Source organism: Phyllobates terribilis, unplaced genomic scaffold, assembly GCF_046119375.1.
Source record: "Phyllobates terribilis strain yellow unplaced genomic scaffold, ASM4611937v1 Scaffold_8513__1_contigs__length_29165, whole genome shotgun sequence".
NCBI classification, from domain to species: Eukaryota; Metazoa; Chordata; class Amphibia; order Anura; family Dendrobatidae; genus Phyllobates; species Phyllobates terribilis.
The window spans coordinates 1,512-26,114 of record NW_027371253.1 but is presented as its reverse complement, the minus strand read 5'-3'; the positions used below and the strand labels follow the sequence as shown (position 1 = coordinate 26,114).

Here is a 24,603-nt window from a genome sequence, read left to right as displayed (position 1 = left end):
ATGTGTACGGAGCTGTAATCGGGCACCAGATCCGTGCACGTGGATTTACACCACCGCCACTTACTTCCGACTACATACGGAGGCATATTAAGATTTTTTTTTTTACAATAGTGATGTGATCAAAATGGTGAAAATTGTAAGTGACAACACTTGGTTCTCCAGGGGCTTGTTTGAACCCATGTAGAGTTTTTTATCCTTTTATTCAACCTGTCTTTGTGGAGCAGATAAAGCAAAATTTCTTGTTCAGTTTTTTTTCTTGACTCATGTGTTTTAGTGCAACTTTTTCCCTGTTGAGTGCAAAATATCTTGGCACCAAAAAAACAAAAACGACATGCGTTAGGTGCGTTGTGGAAATCTGCACCAAATTGTATGGATTTTAGTTGTAGCAATACTGGGAATTTACTGCTGATTTCATATGACGCAAATTTCCTGAAATCTGCAGCGCCAGTAATTTTTGGCTTCAGATTTTCTCCAGTGTTTTAGGATTTGGCAGCGTCTCTTCCATAATGCTGGTGCGGGCATACGCTGCCCATGTGGATGCGCCTAAAGTAGCCATATTTGATGCCTATAAAGTATGTGTGGACAGTGATGATGGTGGATATCGTGGTACTGTATGGCACCTCACATTGACCTGCCGGGGAATGGCTGGGTGAAGATGTCAGATATTGAATTGCACTGTTCTTTATAGCTGGCGATCGTGGCTGCTATTAGGGGAAATCACAAACTAGTGTCATTTTTCATTGAAGCCGAATTATCCATTTTTCCTAGAATGGTCTAATATTAAAAAGCATCAGCAGAAGGTCTCAGGTGTTACTGCCCTGTGGCACTGGTGCCACTCCCTCACCACCATTGGCACATGTGAACCCAACCTAATAGTTGCTCACGTGCCATTACCGATAAGAAATAGAAGTAATTGTTTTAATTAAACAGAGGTAGAGATTTTGGATGACCTGCACCACATTCCTCTGGATATTACAGATGACGTCTTGGAATATGTGGTCATAAGATGACCGTCCTGCTCAGAAGCCTCGGAGGAGACCTCACACCGTGTTACTACAGCACAGACGGAAGTAGAAGTACCAGGAAATAAAGGAAAGAAATTGACTTAGTCTAATGGCTCTTGTGACTCTGCCAGATGTCACTGCTCGATTAAAGGGGAACTCCAATATTAGCAGTGCACGGTATGACTCTGGGAAACACTGGTAATAAGTCATATGGTGGATGTCAGAAGTATGGGGATGGATCAGACCCGAACCAGCTGTAGCCCATGAGGACATGCAGGGCGTCTACAGGACGAGGTCAGGAGAGATGGCCATCTCATTTGATAACATTTATGTTGTATGTGGCTTATCTATGGCTGGTTTACCCTAGAGCTGCATATATCTGGACAATAGGCCTGATAATGACATGTCTGCACAGTGTCAGGAGGGAGCACACAAGGCCAGTAAACAATGTGTAGTTTACTTATTTTACTCACTTATATAGCGCCATTAATTCCACAGCGTTTTACAGACATTATCAGCACTGTCCCCATTGGGGCTCACCGTCTAGATTCCCGATCACTCCTCCACACTTTGGAGTGTGGGAGAAAACCGGAGAACCCAGAGGAGACCCACACAAACACTGGGAGAAGATGCAAACTCCTTGCAGATGTTGTCCTTGGTGGGATTTATACCCAGGACCCCAGCGCTGCAAGGCGACAGTGCTAACCACTGAGCCACCATGCTGCCTGTAATTCAGTCCTTCACTGTCTTTGTGTTCCCAGGTTACCTCGGAAACTCGGGAGCCATAGATTGGCGATCACTGGTTTAGTCTTTCAGTGGATACTACCACCTGAGCGGCACCACAAATGTTCATCTCCTCCTGTATAGAGGCCTGAGCTCATGAAGGGTGTGAGATTGTGCTGTGGGTCTATGATGTTCCATGGTCACTTTTGGGAGGCTAAGCTCTTGATCATTTGTTACATGATGGTGGTAGTTATGGTGCGGTTTTTGCTCCTGCAGACATACCTGTAATACATCTATTGCAAACGTCTAGCCGGGTTTTGTGGTTTCCAGTGCGCCACCTAGAGGTTCATAAGGCACAAGCCATATCCATTCACCCAGACGAATGGCAGCAGCTATGAAGACATCGCATAAGATGTATTTACCTCTTACCTCGAATAGTTAAAGTTCTACTTCCATGACATTGGATGTCACCTTGTTATCTTCCCAGCAAACCACTGTCCTGTTATCAGCTGATTTATTTTTTTTACAAAGGCTTTCTGCAGTGTCTTGATGTCTGCAGGCCTTTTTTTCCTGGACTTCTTATCAGTAAGCCTATTAATAACCGCTCCCATGTCTTTCTAGTTTGTTTTTCTCTTTATTTCTGATCTTATTAGAATCTATTACTCAAATTAATGAGTATTTACTCGCACCAAACCTGTCCCAGGAAACCAAGCCGAATGATCTGTTGATACCGGCTCCTGTTGTGCTGTGAGTGCGCAGACGTAGCAGAGCTGAGCTTGTTGGTTTTCAAAGCTGTTGTGATGCGTTTGATAGCTGTGGTCTTACATGGGACTGCATGTAAACCATAATTCTTTACGTGGCTTGACATAGCTACATTCACTGCACTGTGATATAAGACGATCCTTGAATGCATGATGTGATTCGTGACCAAATATGCCATGAGGCACCTGCTTAAATGACAGCGTCAGCTCTGCTACATCTGTTCATCATTTGCACATTTCTAGCTTTCATGTATCTAGACGGTCGGCGGCCTCTGTCAGCGACCCTACAAGCCAAAAACTCCAGTTTTCAAAGGTGGCCTAAAACATTCATTTTTAAAGCGAAAAACGCTCCTTTTCTCTGGAGTTTTGTAAACTTGAAGTGCCTGTTAAGCTGTTTCTTATTTTTTTTTCTTTTGATCTCTTGAGCTCTTTTGTGATGTCCTCCCCCTCTGGCGTTTTTAGTGGTGGATTGTTTTTTTTCCTTTCTTTTTTTTCAGCACTTTTTGCCCATCTTTTACTGTAGTTTTCCAAACATTTTGTAAATTCCATTAATTTCCAAGCAGAAAACACCAGAAGAATGGATAGGATCAGTCACTTTTTTTTTTTTTTTTTAATAGACCACTTAGCGTTTTTGGAAACCTGGGTAAAAGATGCTCAGAAGGCTGAACATATGCACAGCAAGTCATTTTTATATAGAAACAAGATGGTGGCCCGATTCTAATGCATCGGGTATTCTAGAATATGTATGCGGCCGACCGGGCGCAATCAGCAGAGCGGCGTTTAAATTTGCCGCCCATCTCGCTGATTGGTCGCGGCCGGCCACCGTGACCAATCAGCGTCGTATTAGTGTGGGCCCGGGAGCGGCGCTGCTTGTGCGGCTCCGTATTAGCGAGGACCAGGGAGCGGCGCTGCCTGTGCGGCTCCGTATTAGCGAGGACCAGGGAGCGGCGCTGCCTGTGCTTCTCCTTCTGCTGCGAGAAACCGGGAGATGAGCGGCTGCTCGCAGCAGAAGCATCCCGACCGGCGGCGCCGCTCCCCGGTCTTCCGTTCACACTTGCTGTCGGGAGATCAGCGGGCCAAGCCGCTGATCTTCCGACGTTAGCCGCATGGAGGTCAGCGGCGCCGGTCGGGGTAGTTGTGCTGCTAGCGCCGCTCATCTCCCCGCTGCATCGCCGCTGACCTCCGTCTGCGAGATGAGCCGCTAACGGCCGCTATCTTTTTTCAGAAATCCCGCGGCGCTGATTGGCCGCTGCCGGACCAATGAGCGACGCGGGATTTCCAGGACAGACAGACAGACGGGATAAGACAATTATATAGTAGATGAACATGTTCATTCTTTTGAGCGGTTTTACAGCCAGTTGGGGGAGGGGGGGGGAATGTTGAGTGACTAGATCATTAAAGGTGAGCATGGTGCCTCGACACTTGAGGGCTTTAGTCCCTTAATTTTTTATTTATTACCCCCCTCCCCAGGACACTTCAGGTGCAGGAAAGCAATATGGAAGCCAAACTGCAATTTCAGTGCGCAGAGCCTATACCTGTTCATCCTGATCCCTCTTTTTTATGCACAGAATGAGAAAAGATATATGGCACACAGTAGGTGCTGATCTCTGTAGGGTTTGCAGGCGGAAGGCAGGGCTGTGTGGCTGCTGTGCCAGGGTCATTACACTGCTGTATTTCTCACATACCAAGTCTGGACAGTCGCCGCGTACCAGTATGTTATGATTTTCAGGTAATCTGTGCCCTCGGGACTTGTGCTGAGCAGGAAGTAGACACCGCAACAATGAGTCTGGAGAAGTACTACTACTCCTTACCTGTGCTAGTCTGGAGAAGTACTACTACTCCTTACCTGTGCTAGTCTGGAGAAGTACTACTACTCCTCTTACCTGTACTAGTCTGGAGGAGTACTACTACTCCCCTTACCTGTGCTAGTCTGGAGAACTACTACTACTCCTCTTACCTGTGCTAGTCTGGAGGAGTACTACTTACTCCTTACCTGTGCTAGTCTGGAGAACTACTACTACTCCTCTTACCTGTGCTAGTCTGGAGGCGTACTACTACACCTTACCTGTGCTAGTCTGGAGAAGTACTACTACTCCTCTTACCTGTGCTAGTCTGGAGAGTACTACTACTCCTTACCTGTGCTAGTCTGGAGGAGTACTACTAACTCCTCTTACTGTGCTAGTCTGGAGGAAGTACTACTACTCCTCTTACCTGTGCTAGTCTGGAGGAGTACTACTACTCCTCTTACCTGTGCTAAAGTCTGGAGGAGTACTACTACTCCTCTTACCTGTGCTAGTCTGGAGGAGTACTAGTACTCCTCTTACCTGTGCTAGTCTGGAGGGAGTACTAGTACTCCTCTTACCTGTGCTAGTCTGGAGGAGTACTACACTACTCCTCTTACCTGTACTAGTCTGGAGGAGTACTTCTCCTCTACCTGTACTAGTCTGGAGGAGTACTACTACTCCTCTTACCTGTGCTAGTCTGGAGGAGTACTACTACTCCTCTTACTGTACTAGTCTGGAGGAGTACTACTACTCCTCTTACCTGTGCTAGTCTGGAGGAGTACTACTACTCCTCTTACCTGTACTAGTCTGGAGAGTACTACTGACGCGCCCCTGGGCCTGTGTCGCGCTGCGTTGCGCACGCGGGAGCCTACCCGGAGCCGGATCAGTGGAGGGTTGTAGTCTCGTGGCGGTGACCCGGTCCGTGCCAGGGAGTCAAACTAGACGGCAGTCTATTAGTAGTAAATAGTTGATGACTACGCCACCCGTTGAGTGCAGCCAGGAAGCTGCTGCTGCAGGGCAGACCGCTGAGGCCGGTGGTAGGATTGTGCAGCGTGATAGTATAACCCCCAACGGGAGGGGTATGGCCTCAGGGCAGCCGACGTGGATGATGGGGGTAGCAGGAACCACTCAGAGACGGTACGGTGTAGTTCAGGGTCTTTACTGGTAACAACGACAGACCCTCCCGGAGTACTTGCTAGCAAACGGGGCCTGGTCAGTCTTTGAGCAGATGGGATCTCCCCCTGGCCAGGCGTAGTTGTAGGCCTCCCAATCTGACTGTACTCTTCTGGCTACCTGCTAGAAGCTGATGCAAGTAGCCCACGTCCCTGAGTGTACCGTGTGGTGCTCACCCGTATGGCCGGTGACTCGGGGCCTTCTAATGGCTTCCGCTCCACGATGGCGGTGCTGGTCCCACGCGTGTGACCGTGCCTTCGGGCTTCTGGGCCAGAGGACCTGAAATCCCCTGCCTGACGGATTCTGCTGCTGGGTAGGAGTTAGTCCCCACAGCCTCGGACTCCGGGTCCGGTAAAGAATCTTCTTAATCAGGGCGAGCTCTGCAGCTGCCAGCCCCTGACTCCTTGTAACTCTGCTGTTTCCTATGCTGCTTCTTGTCTCCACTCTCCTTGTCTGACTCACCCTGCCTCAGCCCCGGGTTTATACAGGGGAAGTTCTTCCCCTCCCAAGACTGGGCAGGAGGTGTGGCATGCACAGGATCCCTGACCAAAGGACCTCCCACCTGCTCTCAGACATAACATTACATTACTGTGGAAAACCAGACCCCTGGGGTGCCACATTCCCCCCTAGTGAAATTTAGTACTCCGGGACTAAACACATTTAGAAAAACATAACAAAGTATAACAATAACAATACTATAAGAAAAACACATAAGATGGTTACGGCGTGTCCGCAACCGGATGCAGTCTTTGAAGAAAAGCAAAGGTGTCCATTTCACCAACACAGGGAGACGTAACCAGGTAGGGGTCTGTCCTACCCCGAGTCCTTAACAGTCTCTAGTCCATCCTAGGTTACGCTCCAACTATATACAAGGATTCCCGGTAAATCCACCAAGGTTTCCTAAAAACAACTGGAAACACAAAATTATACACAAGCAACAATACACAGATAAACATAAATAAAACTATTTTTACACTTCAAATTCTCCAGCGTGCGGGTAACTGGCCTCTAGTGGCCCTAGTGGACCTACGGAGCTGACTGTCTGGCCCTGAACTACAGGGTGTAGGAGCTGTCTACCGGCTCTTTGTCTCACTAGGGGTACGGCAGGCTCACTATAAGCAGAGGGTTGATTCTCCTGTTCTACTCGTGTGGAGTCTTCTGCCTCCTGGACCGGCTGTTCTTCCAGCTCTACCCGTTGCTCCGTAGGTTCTTGGGATGATGGTTGGAGGAAGGTGAGTACGGGTACCACAACTGCACCATTGACTTGAGTCCAAGACCGAGGGAAGTCCCCGAGCACGGTACTAACCATATCTTCCCTTTCTCCCACGGGTCGATGGTCTTCTTGTTCCTCTTCAGGGTTCCTCAGTTGTTCGGGACACTTCTTCAGGTGGTCCCGGGATACAATGGCTGTGGTTTCCCCTCCGTCTTTACTGATGGTACAGACCTTCGGGTTCTCGTGGCTTGAGGGCAGTACGGTGTACGGGTCCTTCTCCCACTGGTCATCCAACTTGTGGAGCCGTCTTTTCCTCTTCAAGACCTGCTCTCCGGGTACCAGGGGAACAGCGGGAGCATACTGGTTGTAAGTCTTCTCTTGTCTTTCCCTAGCCTGACAGAGACTTCGCTCCACGCTCTCTTGTACTCTCCGGTACTGCTGCTGCCTCTCTGTGTCCCAGTCTGTTTCTGGTGAAGTGTCCTCAGGTGTCAGGACTCCCATTTCCAGGTCAACAGGTAACTTACCAGGTCTCGCCCTCATTAGGTAAGCCGGGGTACAGTTGGTGGAACCTACCGGGATGTGGTTGTATAGGTCCACCAGATCGGGCAACTTCTCAGGCCACAGACTGCGTTCTTCCAGGGGCAATGTTTTTAGGAGATCCATTACCACCTGGTTCATTTTTTCACAAAGTCCATTAGTTTGCGGATGGTAGGGTGTCGTCCTTATCTTCCGTCAGCCATACAGATTGCAGAATTCCTGGAAGACCTCCGCTTCAAAGGCAGGTCCCTGGTCCGTCAGCACTTGGTCCGGGTACCCGTGTGGACGGCAGAAGTGCTGCTGGAAGGCTCTAGCTGCTGTTTGAGCCGTTAAGTCCTTGACGGGGACGACAACCAAGAACCGGGAGTAATGATCCACGATGGTTAACGCGTAGACGTAGCCACTTCTGCTTGGGGTCAGTTTTACATGATCCAAGGCTACCAGTTCCAATGGTTGCCGGGTGACGATGGACTGCAGGGGAGTCTTCTGGCTGGCCCGGTCCTTCCTTCTCAGATTGCACGGGCCACAGTCTCTGCACCACTTCTCGATGGTTCCCCTCATGCCTACCCAGTGGAAGCGCTCGCGCAGCAGGAACTCCAGCTTTTTCCACCCGAAGTGTCCAGCTCCGTCGTGGTATGCCTCCATCACCATGGCTGCGTCTCTTCGTGGCACCACTACTTGCCAGAGTAGTTCATGCGTCCGGGAGTTGACCATTCTGCGGCACAACTTCCCCTTGTAAAGGAATAGTCGACTCTTCTCCGCCCATAGTTGTTTGGCTTCCTCCGGAGCATCTGGTTCAAGGCGAGCCTCCGGCCGAGTCAGCATCTCCTTCACCAGTCGGACGGCAGGGTCGCTGTCTTGCGTTTCCGCCCAGTTGTAGTGGGGTAAGGGGTTCAACGTAGCAGCCTGCTTACCCCTTACCCGGTGGGAATACTGGATAGTCCCATGACGGTGGAACGCAGGGAGTTCAACTTCTTCCAGTCCCTCCGGATCTTCTCCTTCGTCCGGCAGGTTGGGCATCCTGGACAGGGCATCCGCGTTAGTATTGGAGCGTCCTGCCCGGTATTTGATTGTGAACTCGTAGTTGGACAGACGGGCCATCCACCTCTGCTCCAGGGCACCGAGTCTTGCCGTGTCCAGGTGTGTCAACGGGTTGTTATCCGTGTATACGGTGAACCGGGAAGAAGCGAGGTAATGCCTAAAGCGCTCGGTGACTGCCCATACCACGGCCAGGAACTCTAGCTTAAATGAGCTGTAATTCTCGGGGTTCCTTTCGGTGGGTCGCAGTTTTCGGCTGGCATAGGAGATTACTCGTTCTCTCCCCTGCTGAATCTGGGACAGTACGGCTCCTAGCCCGATGTTACTGGCGTCGGTGTAGAGGATGAAGGGCTGGCTATAGTCCGGGTACGCCAAGATTTCATCCCCCGTGAGGGCCATCTTCAGCTGGCGGAAGGACTCTTCTTCTAGCTCTTCCCATTTGAAGGGCGGCTTCTGGTTCTTGGCCTTTCGGGACTGGCCTATCAGGAGGTCCTGCATAGGCGCTGCCTTTTTGGTGAAACCGGGAATAAACCTTCGGTAGTAGCCTACCAACCCTAGGAACTGCCGCACTTCTTTTACGCTGGAGGGGCTTGGCCATCCCTTAATTGCGGTGATCTTATCGGGGTCGGGAGCCACTCCGTCAGCGCTCACCACGTGTCCCAGGTATTGCACCTTTGGTTTCAGGAGGTGACACTTGGAGGGTTTCACCTTTAGGCCGTAACTCGCCAGAGCTTCGAACACCTCCGCCAGGTGTTTCAGGTGGTCCTCATAAGTTTTGGAGTATACGATGACATCGTCCAGGTACAACAGGACCGTCTCGAAGTTTCTGTGGCCCAGACAGCACTCCATTAATCGTTGGAAGGTTCCTGGTGCGTTGCAGAGTCCGAACGGCATGCAGGTGAACTCGCTAAGTCCCATCGGGGTGGTGAATGCGGTCTTCTCCCGGTCCGCCTCTGCTACAGGAACCTGCCAGTACCCGCTAGTGAGATCCAAGGTAGAGAAGAAGTTAGCAGATCTTAAAGCAGCCAATGACTCCTCTATCCTTGGTAAGGGGTACGCATCCTTGTGTGTGATACGGTTGATTTTCCGGTAATCTACACACATCCTCATGGTGTTGTCTTTCTTTTTGACTAAAACTAGTGGGGCTGCCCAGGGGCTACAGCTATCCCGGATTACCCCAGCCTCCTTCATGTCTCTAAGCATCCCCTTGGCGTGTTGGTAATGTGCAGGGGGTACGGGTCGATACCTCTCTTTTATGGGAGGATGATCTCCCGTGGGGATGCGGTGTTCTACCCCCTTGACTCGCCCGAAGTCTAACGGGTGTTTACTAAACACTCTCTCATACTCTTGAACCACCCGATAGACTCCTTGTTTCTGAGGTGAGGGAGTGGAATCAGTACCCAAATGTAGTTGCTGACACCAGTCCTCCATGTCTTTCTTAGAGCCGTTACCTTCCTCCGGGTGAGATGGAGGCAAGGGTTCCACAGATTGTATAGAATTTTGATTAGTGGTATATAATTTGGCTAGCGTGGCATACCGGGGCAGGTACACTTCCCTCTCCCCGATATTTATTATGCGAATGGGCACCCTCCCATGGCGTACATTGACCACCCCCCGTGCTGTCAAAATGGTGGGCCTACTGTCTGAGTAAACTGGTTCTACCATTGCCTGGTAATCTCTACCTCTCAGACCAATAGCTGCCCGGCACCAAATCATCATTTCACTTTTTGGGGGCATGGCAATAGGAAAAGGGTCACACATTCTTACGCTACCAATCTCACCGCCGGAGAGTTCCACTTGTTGCCGTTGCATCAGTGCCCGGATCTCTTTCTGGAGCACCCGCTGCTCGCCGGAGCTGGCGTTCTTGGCAACCTGCTGTAAAAGGAAAATCACCTCTGCAAGACAATTTTCAATTACGTTAGTTCCTAGAGTTATTTTTGGGTGACTCTCATGTTTATCAATATCTACAATGATCAGTCCCTGTGCGGCCAGTTCGACTCTACCGATTTTGAGGGTCACCTCTTTAAATCCGATCTGTGGCACGGGCTGGCCATTGCTGGCGATGATACTCAAGTCGTCGTCAGGGTAGCGGGTAATATCCGAGTCATTCCAGTACTGCTTGAAGAGCACGTACGGGATGGTGGTGACCTGTGACCCGGTATCCAGTAGGGCACTCATGGGAATGCCATCCAGTACCACAGGCAAGACTGGACGTCCTCCCACATATCTGTCGCGCCAGTTCGATGGGCCTGGTGATCTTTTTCCTGGGGGTTGGCCCTCTACCCCAGGTTGTGCCCGTTTAAAGAACAGTACCTTTCCATATGTCCGGGTTGATTGCAGCGGCGGCAGATGGGTCGTCCGTCCTCGCTGTATCGGTCACTGGGTCTTCCTCTGGCCGGTGGGGTCCTCCTTGGTCGACGCCACGGGATGTCCTCCGGTCCGGATGCCAGCTGGATCTTCCCTGGGGTGGAAACCTGTAACGACTGCACAGTTCGGGTTAGCGCAGCAACGCTCTTAGCTAGCTCTTGGACCTGATGGTGTAGGTCTGGAGCCGGGTCATGGTCCAAAGCCTGCGCATCAGCTCCCACAGGCCCTGCCGACAAGGGCGCCGCCTCCTGGTGGTAAGTGATAGCTGGGCGCCTGTGGGTAACAACGCCACCCAGTGCTGGTTCTCGGAGCACCCGGATAGCTCTATCCTTGAACTGTGCAAAGTCCAGATGGGGATCCTGTAAGGCCATTGCCCGCAACTGGGTTCGGTGGGCATTGCAATATAAACCCTCTATAAATTGTTCAGTCAATAGCCTGTCCTCGTTTCCCACCCCATCAGGGTCGGTCTGCTTTATGGCCCTCAGGGCCTCTTGTAGGTTTAGTGCATAGTCCCTTATACTCTCATGCGCTCGCTGCTTGCACCCGTAGAATCTAAGCTTAATCTCGGCTGAGGTGCGGGTATCAAAGGTGTCCTTCAGCCGGGTTAGTATCCCTGCGACAGTCTTCCTCCCAGGTGGCCAGGATTTTACTTCCCTTTTGGCTGCCCCGGTTAGTTGGGCCACCAGGATGCTCACTTTTTGCTCTTCTGTGAGGGGGTACACCTGGAAGAGGCTATCCAGCTTTTCTCTAAAGTCATGCAGGGTATGTGACTCCCCTGAGTACTGGGGTAGCCAAGCTGCTCCCGGGATATAGGGCATGGTGAAGGGCATAACTGCAGCAGCGGTAGCGCTGGCGGGGGTTGAGGCAGTGAAGCTCTCCTCCGTATCCGACATCTTCCTCCCCCCTAGTGGACCGTGGCCTACCTTGCGGTGATCCTCTTCCGTAGGCCGCGGCTCCGCAGTGGATCGTCAGGGTTGAGGACCTTCCGTCGCGCTCCTGTGACGTCGGCGTCTGCTGGGCTCCTTCCAGGACCTTACGCAACGTCCGGACGTGAGGCGGGGCTTCAGTTCTCGCGCGCTTTCGGAGTCCACGCCCCTCTTCTTCCCGCGCGGCGTCCTCAAGATGGCGTCCAATGGCGGGAAAACTCCACGGATGGCGGGAAGAAGGTCGAAGATGGCGCCGGATGGCGGGAAACCTTCACCACTGGTAAGTTTGAACAGTCTTTGCTTTTCAGGCACGCAGTACCCGGTGGTTGCGGGCACGAAATCCTGCCGACTACGCCAAAGTTGACGCGCCCCTGGGCCTGTGTCGCGCTGCGTTGCGCACGCGGGAGCCTACCCGGAGCCGGATCAGTGGAGGGTTGTAGTCTCGTGGCGGTGACCCGGTCCGTGCCCAGGGAGTCAAACTAGACGGCAGTCTATTAGTAGTAAATAGTTGATGACTACGCCACCCGTTGAGTGCAGCCAGGAAGCTGCTGCTGCAGGGCAGACCGCTGAGGCCGGTGGTAGGATTGTGCAGCGTGATAGTATAACCCCCAACGGGAGGGGTATGGCCTCAGGGCAGCCGACGTGGATGATGGGGGTAGCAGGAACCACTCAGAGACGGTACGGTGTAGTTCAGGGTCTTTACTGGTAACAACGACAGACCCTCCCGGAGTACTTGCTAGCAAACGGGGCCTGGTCAGTCTTTGAGCAGATGGGATCTCCCCTGGCCAGGCGTAGTTGTAGGCCTCCCAAACTGACTGTACTCTTCTGGCTACCTTGCTAGAAGCTGATGTAAGTAGCCCACGTCCCTGAGTGTACCGTGTGGTGCTCACCCGTATGGCCGGTGACTCGGGGCCTTCTAATGGCTTCCGCTCCACGATGGCGGTGCTGGTCCCACGCGTGTGACCGTGCCTTCGGGCTTCTGGGCCAGAGGACCTGAAATCCCCTGCCTGACGGATTCTGCTGCTGGGTAGGAGTTAGTCCCCACAGCCTCGGACTCCGGGTCCGGTAAAGAATCTTCTTAATCAGGGCGAGCTCTGCAGCTGCCAGCCCCTGACTCCTTGTAACTCTGCTGTTTCCTATGCTGCTTCTTGTCTCCACTCTCCTTGTCTGACTCACCCTGCCTCAGCCCCGGGTTTATACAGGGGAAGTTCTTCCCCTCCCAAGACTGGGCAGGAGGTGTGGCATGCACAGGATCCCTGACCAAAGGACCTCCCACCTGCTCTCAGACATAACATTACATTACTGTGGAAAACCAGACCCCTGGGGTGCCACACTACTACTCCTCTTACCTGTGCTAGTCTGGAGGAGTACTACTACTCCTCTTACCTGTACTAGTCTGGAGGAGTACTACTACTCCTCTTACCTGTACTAGTCTGGAGGAGTACTACTCATGAAGCCGTACAGGATTTTTCATCCTGCTCCATAACTATATAATAAGTATAATATTACGCCTGCTGTCTCATCCAGGGGTCACGTTGTGTTCTCACTTGGGCCGTGCCCCTTTGCCCAGTGCTCTTGTGCGATGTCAGGCAGCCAACCATAGTGATAATATCCAGCCCTGGGGTAAACTGCGGAGGAGACTGGCAATATAGTGAATACACTCCGTGTCCAGGGTATACATCCTGTGGTTTTCCGTTGCAGAGGCCATAGTTGGGAGGCTGGAGTGCTGCAGGTGGGAGATCCCTAATCTGTTAGTTTATTGTTACGTTTTTATGGCTCCAAAACATCTGGAGTGAAAAATAATTCAACTTTGATCTGGATTAAAAACTCCCTACTGTTTTCTGTCTGCAGTGTCTGTGCAGATCTTTGCATCTCCATGGTAACCGCATACAACAGGATGAAAATAAATTGTTAAAGGGGTATTCCAGCTTGAAGCATTTCACACATCTACCATTAGATGGTTGTCTGCTGTCAGCAGAGCGTTCGGTCGTTCATCCATCTCTCTCCCGACTCCTCCATACACAGGCACTTGGCCGGTGCTCCTGTGCTCTCTGTGGGAGAGCCGCTGTCTGACTCCTTAGCTATGGCTTATTTCCCAGTGAATAAAATAATTGGATGATTGAAAGCCAGTCTGCTGGATCCTTCTCTCCCCTGATATCTGTTAGGAAAGAGTCCGAGGCCCCCATACATATTAGACCCTCCAATATCATCATGTTTGGCTGACTTTGTTCTAAAGCCCCTAAAGTCTTGTGTATATGGAGGTGCCGGCCGAGAAAATAAACACACATCTGATTTTTGGACCTCCGATCGCATTGTTCTGCCAGCGATAAGCTGCCGGACAACACGTCTCATAGAGAACAAAGGAGCGCTCAGCCGAACCAGCGCCTTGTGTAGGCGAGTCGGCTGAGATGGCTGTTGGCCGAACAATGCTGAAATATCGTTCAGCCGACAGCCATCTAGGGTGTATGGCCAGATTAAAGGGAATCTCTCATCAGGTTTTTGCTATGTAATCTGAGATCAGTATGATGATAGGGGCAGAGAACCTGATTTCAGCGATGTCAGTTACTGGAGAGATGGCTGTCGGATGAATGATTGACCAAAGCATCGTTCGGCTGACAGCCATCTAATGTGTTGAATTCTGGATTAATGGGGTTGGACCCCTTCCAATAGCCAGACTGGGACCCTGGTCCCCCAGCGGCATTACTGCAGCAGTGAATGGAGCGGGGATTAGGCCGGTAACGTCCATGCCCCTGCTGCAGGCCCAGCTCTCTGCTACTTGCTTTCTCTGTTGCCTTTTCACTCCAGTCCTCGGTCTGTACAAATGGCTGACTGTCCAGTAAAGCAGGGATGGGGGTGGTGTAGATGAGGGTGGAAAGATCTTATCTCCAGAGGACAATCATGTGGCTTTTGTTGTCTCTGCTTTCCCTGCACAAAGCCTTTCTGGACTAAATGTACAAGGTTTTTTTTTCTTCTTTTTTTTAGCCTTTGCTCTTCCCCTTGATCACCCAGCTTTCCCAGACTCCTGATGGATTGTCTGCCTAGCTATGAAGTTGTATTTATGAGGAGCGCTTTATGGAGCTTGTCAGGTTGCCCACACTAGCGCTGACTGCGTCCGTATACAGATATCATACAGGGCTGCGGAGACGGAGGTGCAGCCTAAATCCAGGATATAAATGTCTCCATGCAGATAATTGTTGGAGGTGAATCTGCAGAGCAGCGCTTTGGTCTGCTGCCTTGTTGCTTTGTGGCGCTGTGATGCTGCTGCAGGATAAGCAGGTGCTCCATGAATTAGTAATGGCTTGTAATCCCTTGTTCCTTTTTTGGTAAATATCTCCCGTTTGTTGGTGTGCAGCTAGTAATGCTTTGTTACTTTTTCCCTCCAGGAAGAGGCGCTGCGAGTGGGTTTGGGCTCAGGAGCGAGCAGACGTGGTGAGTCGGTGGAACTGGCTGCAGGCGCACGTGTCTGACCTGGAGTACCGGATCCGGCAGCACACAGACTTCTACCGCCAACTGCGAGCCGGGAAGGTAAGCACGGAGAGTCACCCGGGACAGCACTTCTCTCCTGTCTGGTGACAGACAGCACCACAGGGTGTCATGGGACTGCCTCGTGTACTGACTTCACTCGTCCTGATCCTTCCACCTCTGCGCAGACACAACCGTATGTACTCCTTCCATCCACAGGGCCCGGTTGTGCTTGGAGATGCCAGTCCGGCAGAAAGTAACACAGGTGACCCCCTACAAGCTTCACCCACAGATGCAAGAACAGCCGCCTCCGCACCCCCTTCTCCAGACACTGGAAAGAAGGTGAGGAGACCAGCATGCAGACGAGCTTGTGATTTCTCTACAAAAGGACTGTAGGCTGGTGTCTCTGGCCACCGGCTTAACTTGCAGCCCATCTGTCCTATCCACCCATTAGAGAAGGTTGTCGCACGCGACATCATGGCCATTTAAAGCCACATAATTTAGATGTTTGGTGAATATATTGCATTTGGTTACCCAAGGGCTTCGGTCGGAACGTTAATGCTTGCGTCTGGTTACAATGTAGCCTAGTTCTTGCATCATCCTGAATTTTGGAGAATTGCCTACATAGCAATTCCCTACTGTAATGGTATCAATGTGTTAGGTGAGTGATGGGTAAAATGGGGTCCCCGTTATGCTGAGCAATTTCACAACTGTCTGTAAAGAAGAGCTGCTGCTTAACTACAACTCTAAGCATGCCCTGACAAGCAGCTTGCTGGGAGTTGTGGTTATGCAGCCGCAGGAAAACCGGGAGTGGGAGATTCCTTGTTTCTGGAGCCATTGATAACTTCACATTATCATTGTGCTATTAGCTTCCAGTGAAATGCCCCCTTCCCCATTTGTAAGGCACATTATACCCGCAGGGAGGAGGGGTGTATACTTCTGTTCTTCATCTTGGAATCTCCTCTGCGTCTTGATGAATACCATGTCACTTTACAAGCTGCTGTCTCAACCTAAGTGCTGAACGTCTCTTACCTGCAAGTGAGCATATGCTCAGTCCTTGTATAATGAGGGAGGCTTTTATTTTAGCGATTGTCATGCATCCTATAATCTGCTTTCTCACACCCCTCCCATCTGGTGTAATTACTGCAGCATATTTCCCATCTTCTGGCAGTGTAGTGGTCAATGTAAAGTCACTGGGGCCCGTGCTCCCTCTGCTGGCCGCTAGTGATGCTGCAGCCGCTGGTTATTAATGCATGCTTCAATGCCGTGTAACTGTGCTCGATTGGATGGAGATTTCCTCATCCTCGCCTGTGCACGACCTTAACACTTCTCTCATCTGCATTCTATAGGCTGATCCTGGAGCAACAGAGGCTAAAATCTTGCAGAAACCCATTAATGGCGTTGTTAATATGTGAGTACGAAATGTGTTGTTTTTTTTTTTTTTTTTAAAGTTTTTGTGATAAGTAATTGCATACTGCAATACACATGGATAATTCTATTTGTGTTTGCTCTCCCAACAGGCTCCCGTCACACTCCAGCTCTGAGCCGGAGGAGCAGATACCCAGTAAGTCCGCGGCCTCCATGGGGGACCACAGCTGTGTGTGTGCAAGAGCAAGACCCGTCCTCCACTGCAAGAGGAGGAGGGTGGTAAGGCCAGACAGACTTCTGCCCCTCCACAGGAAGGTAAGGGTTAAAGGTGCAGATCGCAGCATAATCCAGCAAAGACTCAAATATTATATAGCAAAACTATGTAATAGAAGTGAGAAGATTGCGTTACATTCACTATATGGGCAAAACATTGGGATACCTACAGGGGCTTTAATGACCTCCCGTTCTAAAGCCATTGGTATTAATATGGTGTCGGCCCCTTTGTAGCTATAAGAGCTTCCTCTCTTCTGGGAAGACTTTCTACAAGATTTTGGAGGTGTCTGTGGGACTTTTTGCCCATTCATCCAGAAGAGCATCTGTGATATCAGACACTGATGTAGGATAAGAGGTTCAGGCTCACAATCTCCGTTCATCCCAAAGGTGTTCGATGCATTTGAGGTCCGGGCTTGTGGCCGGTGATGTTCTTCCACACCAAACTCCCCCAACCATATCTTTATGGACCTCACTTTACGCACTGGGGACAGTCATGGGGACCAGAAAAGGGCCTTCCCCAAACTGTTCTCACAAAGTTGGAAGCTGCAATAGTCCAAATGTCATGTATGCTGAAGTATTAAGATATCCCTTTACTGAAATTAATGGCCTAGGCCTTTATCTGGAAAACCTCCCCATAGTATGATCCCTCCACCACCAAACTTTACCTGCCTTACTGCACTGCACCAGCTGTAACATTCTCTATCTGGGTTTGGTGAATGCCAGGAGAAGTGTGATCATCACACCACAGAGCACATTTCCGCTGCGCCTGTGACAACTGCTTTACACCACTCCATCTGACACTTGGCGTTGTGCTTGGTGATATAAGGATTGCATGAAGCTGCTCGGCCATGGAAACCCATGTCATGAAGCTCACACAATTTTTGTACTGATATCAATGATGAACCCATTAAAGGGGTTTTCCCATGAGCAAACGTTCATTTTAAAAATTCTGTCTGACCGTGTACAGAACATACCACATCTCCTGGGCAGGAAGGAAGCAAAAGACAATACAGACATTACAGCAGGGGATCGCAGAGGATTCATTTTGTGAGGTAAAACATTTCACTGCCTGTTTCTAAATAATATTTTACCTCACAAAATGAATCCTCTGCCATTCCCTGCTATAATATCTGTATACTCTTTGCAGTTTTGTCTTTTCCTCCCTATCTTCAAAGAGCCATCCTTCTTCTCAAGCCCCCCCAAGTGAAGTGCAGTGGTGGGGCAACACAAATCTACCATCGTTTTTTAGGTTTCGTTTTTACAGTGTTAATTGTGCAGTAACAATTACCTGCCTAAAAAAATGGTTTGTTTTGCTATTTTCCAAGACTTATTACTTTATGTTTAAATTAATGGAGCTATGTGAGAACTTGTTTTTGATTGGTAACATCATGGGGTACATGCTATGTTTTAGTGGCTTTTTATTGCTTTTTTTCTGGTTGGTGCAGTGACCAAAAATGTCAATTTTGCCATTATTTTTCCCGTTTTTTTTTTTAATTAGGCAAAAGTTGGGTGTTTTTTGTTTTTTTTTAATTATTATTATTAATTTTTTTTAGTCCTTTTAGGGGACTTGCACCTGCAATTGTTGAACACTTGTACTATATACTGCAGCACTCTAGTATTGCAGTATATCGTTCTAATCAGAAGCCGAACTTCATAGTCATGGCAGGCGCAGGGGTCATGGCAACTATTGGCACCCTGCGATCATGTCGCATGGGTGACGGGCGGGATCGTGCAGTTTAAGTCCGGGTGTCCCATCATTGACAGTTCCTGCAGTTCCTTCCAATTCCCATTAATATGATCACTCACAGCTGATGGTGGAATATTTAGGAGGGAAGAAATGTCATGACCTGCCTTGTTACCCCAGTGCCAACCTACTACAGGACCGTGGTGGGAGATCTGTACGGCCAGGGGCCTAGTATTATACATGGGGGGCAATGAAAATTTTGGATAAACCTGAATTGAGCAATTTAGAGATGAGATGTCACAATACTCATGTAGTGTAGGCTGTGAGGCTTTCTATGGCACCTACCACCACGTGGTACTGCCATCTGTGGCTGTGACTGTTGATGCTTGTACCGCTGGTTGTCCTCATTTCTTTACAATTAAAATATGGCATTTCTCTATCAGAGACTAGTATGCGGCTAGGGCCATGTGCGACCACCAGTCTTGAACAAGTCACCCGACCAAAAAAATGACTGCGATTTGGTTGTGGTTTGCAATAAAAAGTTAAAATTGCAACCATATTGCAAATAAATTACAGCTGTTTGGCGTTATGGCAAGTGTCGTAGTTGTATTAGGTTACCTGCCGCAACACAACCATAGTGACTGTAAATCCTGCTCCACAATACAGCAATGCGAGTGTTAAAGGGAACCTGATACTAGGTGATACCTGCCGCCCAATCCATCAGCACTGGCTATATGATCACAGCCATGTATGTCTGTCTCTAAAACGCTACGCCCCCCCTCTGACAGCGACTGCGCGTGCAGGCAGAGGCTTGTCAGTCACGATCAGTGGGCGGGGAGAAGCTGCCGGGGACCCGCCTGTACGACTAGTTACCCATGCAGCTCGGTCCCCACTAGCTATAAAAAGTATGTTTCTCTCTGAAACTCTGCAGCGTTTCAGAGTGAATGGATTGGATTGGCATGGATTGGGCCTCATGTATCATCTGTCAGGTTCCCTTTAAAGGGAGTGTTCATCCACGAGATATGTTCCACTAGGGCACATTGCCATCATTGTGGAGGGCAGTCTGTTAGAGGGCAGAGCTGCTGCTGTGTGTGATGTTTGGTGGTATTAATGATGGTACTTTCAATTTTCCAGATTTGCGTCGGTCTGGAGTGCAGTTGAGTCTTTGCAATGTAACTTGAAAAGAATATAGGGGCATACAGGAGGGGCTGGGGGGGCATAGACGGCGACCAGGAGGGGCTGGGGGGCGTAGACGGCGACAGGAGGGGGCTGGTCCTGGGCGATATACATTACAGGAGACCCTGGGGCTGTCGTTGCGTTCTCCGTTGGTGGGACGGGAGTGCAGGGCGCGCTGATCCTGCCCACACAGAACGTCCAGACGCTGGCACATGGCAGTATGAGGATGTAATCCTTTATTGCATGCGCCACATTGGTCAGTAGTGAACGCTGCGTACTCACGCTGCAAGGAGTAATTAAAGTGCCTGTGGCGGGCCTGAGCACTCCGCGGGCTGGAGGAGAGGACTTCACAGCCCCTGGCCCTGAGGTTCCCCACCCCTGTATTACATGGTCACCTGATGGCTTTATGGGAGCTGTGTAATACATAGTGATATATCACAGCAGTTTTCCCTGTGATCAGCGGATTATCACTGCGGCCGCGTTTTAGAACTCCTGCCAATCCAAAGGATCCTATGACTGTAGTTTCACCCGTTTGCTCATATTGTTTCCATGTTCCTATTAGCCCTGGGAGACTTTCCACGTTCCCCTCCCCATGTATAAGCCCTTTTTGGGTTTGCACAAACATCATTGTGTGCCCACTTCACACTGCGCTGCCATTGCCCAGTCTGTTCCCCTCCCATTGCGGAAACCTTGACGGGGATGTTTAGAAATGAGTGGAGTTCAGGGCCGGGACCGGCTCTGCCCTTTCCTACAGTCCATCATGGGTTGTGCTTTTCAGTGAGTGCATCGGACACTTCTTAGGACAGTGGGTTTTCTCTAAGATCTGTTGGAGGTTTTTTTTAACCCCTTAACACACAATGACCTTTCTGTATGCGCTCTGTGTCGCGTACTTGCCACAGATTCACATGTAGGTACTTGTTTGTGATTGTACAGGAACCTTGTCTGTGCAGACACCACATAACTTTAAAGCCAGGTTCTTGCTGCAACAGCCGGGCTCAGAGTCCTCTCCGATCCCAGCCTTGAAATAATGGTTTACGACGTTTTCTGACTTCTGGTGGCTGCAGATATGTTGTGCTGTGCAAATTGCGTTGTCCTATATACTCTGTATATACATATATTACATTTGTATGGTTTTTATATTTTGGTTTTTGTACACTTGCGAGTTAAAAAAAAAAAAAAAAGTTTGAGGTCCTTTCTACAATCTGTGAAAATAGTATCAATGTGTAATTGTTGGGCAACTTGTAGTGACTCAATAGCCATAAATAAGGGAAATGAATCATTGTTTGTGGTGGGAAACCTGGATGTTTATCGCCCTCTGCTGGTGACCGAGTGTTAATGCCGGTGTTTTTTTTTCCCCCATTCCTTCTTGTCATCTGCACAGGTTCAGCGCAGCGTACCTCGGCCCTGTGAGGTTTCCTCATCGTGTGTCATGTGTGCCACTTACCCAGGGGTCTCATGCCAGTTTCCATACAGTGATCCACTATCAGAACGTCTGACCCTTTTGGATCCAGCTATTCATCCTGTCCTCTCCTTTCCAGCTGGTGAGTGTGGGATTACGGTCTGCTATTTGTGTAGCTCTCACAAGACAGATTAGGAGTAAATTCAGACTATACGGATGAAACGTGCTGGGGGCATTGCCCGCAAACTGCACGGGTAGGTATAAGTGGCAGTGATGCCGATCAGTCTCCACTAGAAATGGTAGGAATCAATTCACAGAACCCAGTCCAGCAGCCGAGTCAGGAATCTGTGGTCATCGGACAGGTGTATGTCTATGTATCATGCTGGTACTTGTAACTTGTAGTTTCCCAGCACATTGATGTGACCAGAGCTCACGACAGTCCTATTGCTGTATTGTCACTCCCACAGATGTCCCTGTTGGTCTGCGACTTCACTCCCTACTTCGTTCACACAACAAGATGGAAAGACTAAAATCAAGCAAAAAATTAAAACAGCGACCCCAAAATCAAGCCCTTGTCACCCCTGAGGGTCCTCGTACAGACAGAACGGCTGGGATTTTCCATGCTCACAGTAAGTCTGATGACCCTTCCTTCATACATTGTGCATGAATGTTATTCCTGCGGTTCTCCAGCCGTTCTGAAGCTACAACTCCCATCATCTCTGCACAGCAGTGCAGAGTTGGACTTTTCAGACCTCGCTTCCTTTAATCTGTTTCTTCCTTTTTCAGGACTTACTGTCCATAGGCCGTCTTCAGAGACCCTCCTGAAACAGCACTTGGAACCCTTACCACGCACCTTAAAGTGTGAGCGCATGTCATCCCTAAAGCCGGAGCGCACACTCTCCCTCTCCATATCTCACAACAAGAAAAGGCATTATAGTCCCCTGGAGCGAGACGGTAAGATTGCTTCAGTAGTGGTCGGCCAGTGTTATGTGTGGTCGCTGCCTCTGGCCACTAACCTCCAGAGATTCTCCCATTTTGCTTTGCCAGCAGGAAGGCATGAGATGGAGAGCGGTAGGTCCAGTCCTGCTTCAGAAAACCTTTCCGCCCAGTCTTATACGCCTTTGTCTCGGCAACAGTCCACTCCACCTGAAGGGACGACTTCTGCATCGCTCAGCGCCGCTGCTGCCGCCGCCGCTGCGGTACGTGGGGGGCTTCCCCGTTTTCAGTTATCTGTTCTGCCAAGGTTTATATAGGCATGTTGTCCGCATTGGATACAGGGCACCATTATATTCATTCTGTACCGGATCCCGGTCATTGTCCAGGTTCTCTCACATTACTGTGCACAGGCTGCAGAGAAATAGGCTTTCTCTTTTCTAGTTAGCTTCTATTTGTGCTATATAGGAACCTTGGCTGGTTTAGTCTGGGGTTGTACAGCAACTTTGACCATTACAAAGGTCGTGCCGCAAAACATTGCTTTATTTTGCTGCTACATTGAAGCATAATGCAAGCAAATGGAGATGCATTGCAATCTGCAAGGTACCACCATGCGCAGATCACAAAACATAATCTAATGATTACATAAGACTCTCACATCCGGGGTGTGAACCACTAGACGTGTGACATCCTGCAAAACCAAGAAAACGTATTACTGCAGGTAATGGGGTTGCCAAGGATTTAAAAGACCTAAAAACATGGCCGCTTTTTTCTAGAAACAACGCCATCATCTGTCCATGGGTTGGGTCTGGTATTGCAGCTCACCCCTTCTGAAGGTGAACGGAGCCAAGGTGCCATATTGCATGCAACTTGTGTACAGGGGTGGTGCTCTTTTTGGAAGAAAGTAACTGTTTTTATTATTTTTATTTGTGGACAACACCTTTATGCCTGGGCCTCATGCTGTGACACAGATCATGTGGCCAAAGATCACTGTATGCTGCGTAATGAGGTCACATTGAGACCTTGACAAGTAAGTCGGAACCAGCTGGATTTTTCGTAATTTTCTTGTTGCAGTTCCGTACGGGTCACAATGCATCCTCATTCACTTGTATTATGCTGTGATGTTGGAGCGGCATATAGCAATCTTTGGCCGAGACGCCAATGACATCTTTGTAACCCCGGCCTTCCATCACCTGCTATAAGGTCCAAATATCTCAGATGGCAATGAGCGAGAGGGGGGTGCAGGTCCTTCAATAATTTCCAGGCCAAAGCCACAGGTAGCAACACTCTGATCTAGAAGAACACTGGCAAGTATTAATTGATGGGTTACCAGTTATTTTATATTAAATGTCTCCCTTGTCATCGAGTGTTATAGAAATGGCTGCTTTGGTAATCACACTTTTCACGTAAAGGTTTCACAAAGAGGTTGTTCCTATCCGGGCATGTGGCTGTCACTGTGGGTGTAAGAGGAGATTGTCTTCCTTTGCTGGACATCACGCCACCATATATTACAGTGCTACCCTTTGGTAATGGTACGGTGTAATATTAAATAGTGGAAACATGGCGGTGCTGCCAGGTATACCAGGTGAATCCGCCAGAGTGTATAAAAACTGAACCCCTAGTTTAATGCTTATTGTCAGAGTGTGAACACGGTCACTGGTGCTTCAGTTATCAGGTTACAGGATTGCTGGTTAAATCTAAGGAAATGTCTCCTCCAAATAGCAGCATGGCTTCTCCTATCCAGCGCCTCCCGCAGCATTAAAAACCATGGGTGCTAAAGTGCTGACCCACCTCCGGCCCTCTACTGGGTGACTGCACTATCCTTGTGATGATGGTTAGAGGTTCCTGTAGCATCCTTCCATGTAATTACCGTGCTTGTCTGGGATGTAAACACTAGTAACGTGCTGGCGTACTGTGCAGTCATTGGGAGGCTGACAGCGCCCTCTGCTGGTGGAGTTTCAGAACTTTTTGTGTTGCAGAAATTGTTTTCCTCTGCCCATGTCGTCCACACGGTTCGGGAAAAGCATTTTTCATCTGCATTAACGGTTAGTGCAAATTCATCAGGTCATGAGATGCACAAATGAGGTTCCAAGTAGATATGTCTCTATCAAGTATGTATATACTGACACATGCTTAGTCCCAGTTTGTCATTAAGTGTGACTAGACTGGTTGTGTATAAAGGCGGCAGAGGTAATCGGACCTATTGCTGCAGTGCTTTGCTCCCTGGTGCAGGTTGCAGTGTGTTGTCTTGTTGGGGGCCATGCTAGCAGACTCATGACATTGCAAGTTTGCATTATAATACCCATTAATTTCACGCAGCGAGGACAGAAATTCAATCCTAGATATAATGTAAATAACAGTGTGGACTCACTCGAGCGCTGGAGTACAGAGTCCCCATACATGTCGTTTATTTCAGACATCAAATTGTATTCCTGACTGTTTCCCCTCATACTCCTCAGGCTGCCAGAAGACGACGGGTGGAGACTTCTTATGACATTGACAACATCGTGATACCCATGTCTGTGGCTGCCACCACCAGAGTAGAAAGACTTCAATACAAAGAGATCCTCACTCCCAGGTATGTACACACATCATGAATACATAGTGCATAGAGTATAGAATATATACAGTCATGGCCAAAAGTGTTGGCTCCCTTGAAATTGTTCCAGAAAAGGAAGTATTTCTCTCAGAAAATAATTGCAATTACACGTTTTTTTATACACGTTTATTTCCTTTGTGTGTAATGAAACATAAAAAAATTGAAAAAAAAAACAAATTGGAC

General features: G+C 49.4%; 1 protein-coding gene across 1 annotated transcript; it reads left to right on the top strand.

Moving 5' to 3' along the window:
* Positions 1-506: 506 nt before the first annotated feature.
* LOC141252241 (KAT8 regulatory NSL complex subunit 1-like) lies at positions 507-24,399 on the top strand (the record flags this gene model as incomplete). The annotated part of the gene is made up of 11 exons (XM_073670485.1): positions 507-606; positions 2,381-2,474; positions 14,910-15,051; positions 15,208-15,330; positions 16,338-16,399; positions 16,509-16,671; positions 20,871-21,030; positions 21,356-21,517; positions 21,675-21,842; positions 21,939-22,087; positions 24,281-24,399. Coding segments are annotated over exons 1-11 (1,442 nt in total), but the record flags the coding sequence as incomplete, so codon positions are not given.
* Positions 24,400-24,603: the final 204 nt, after the last annotated feature.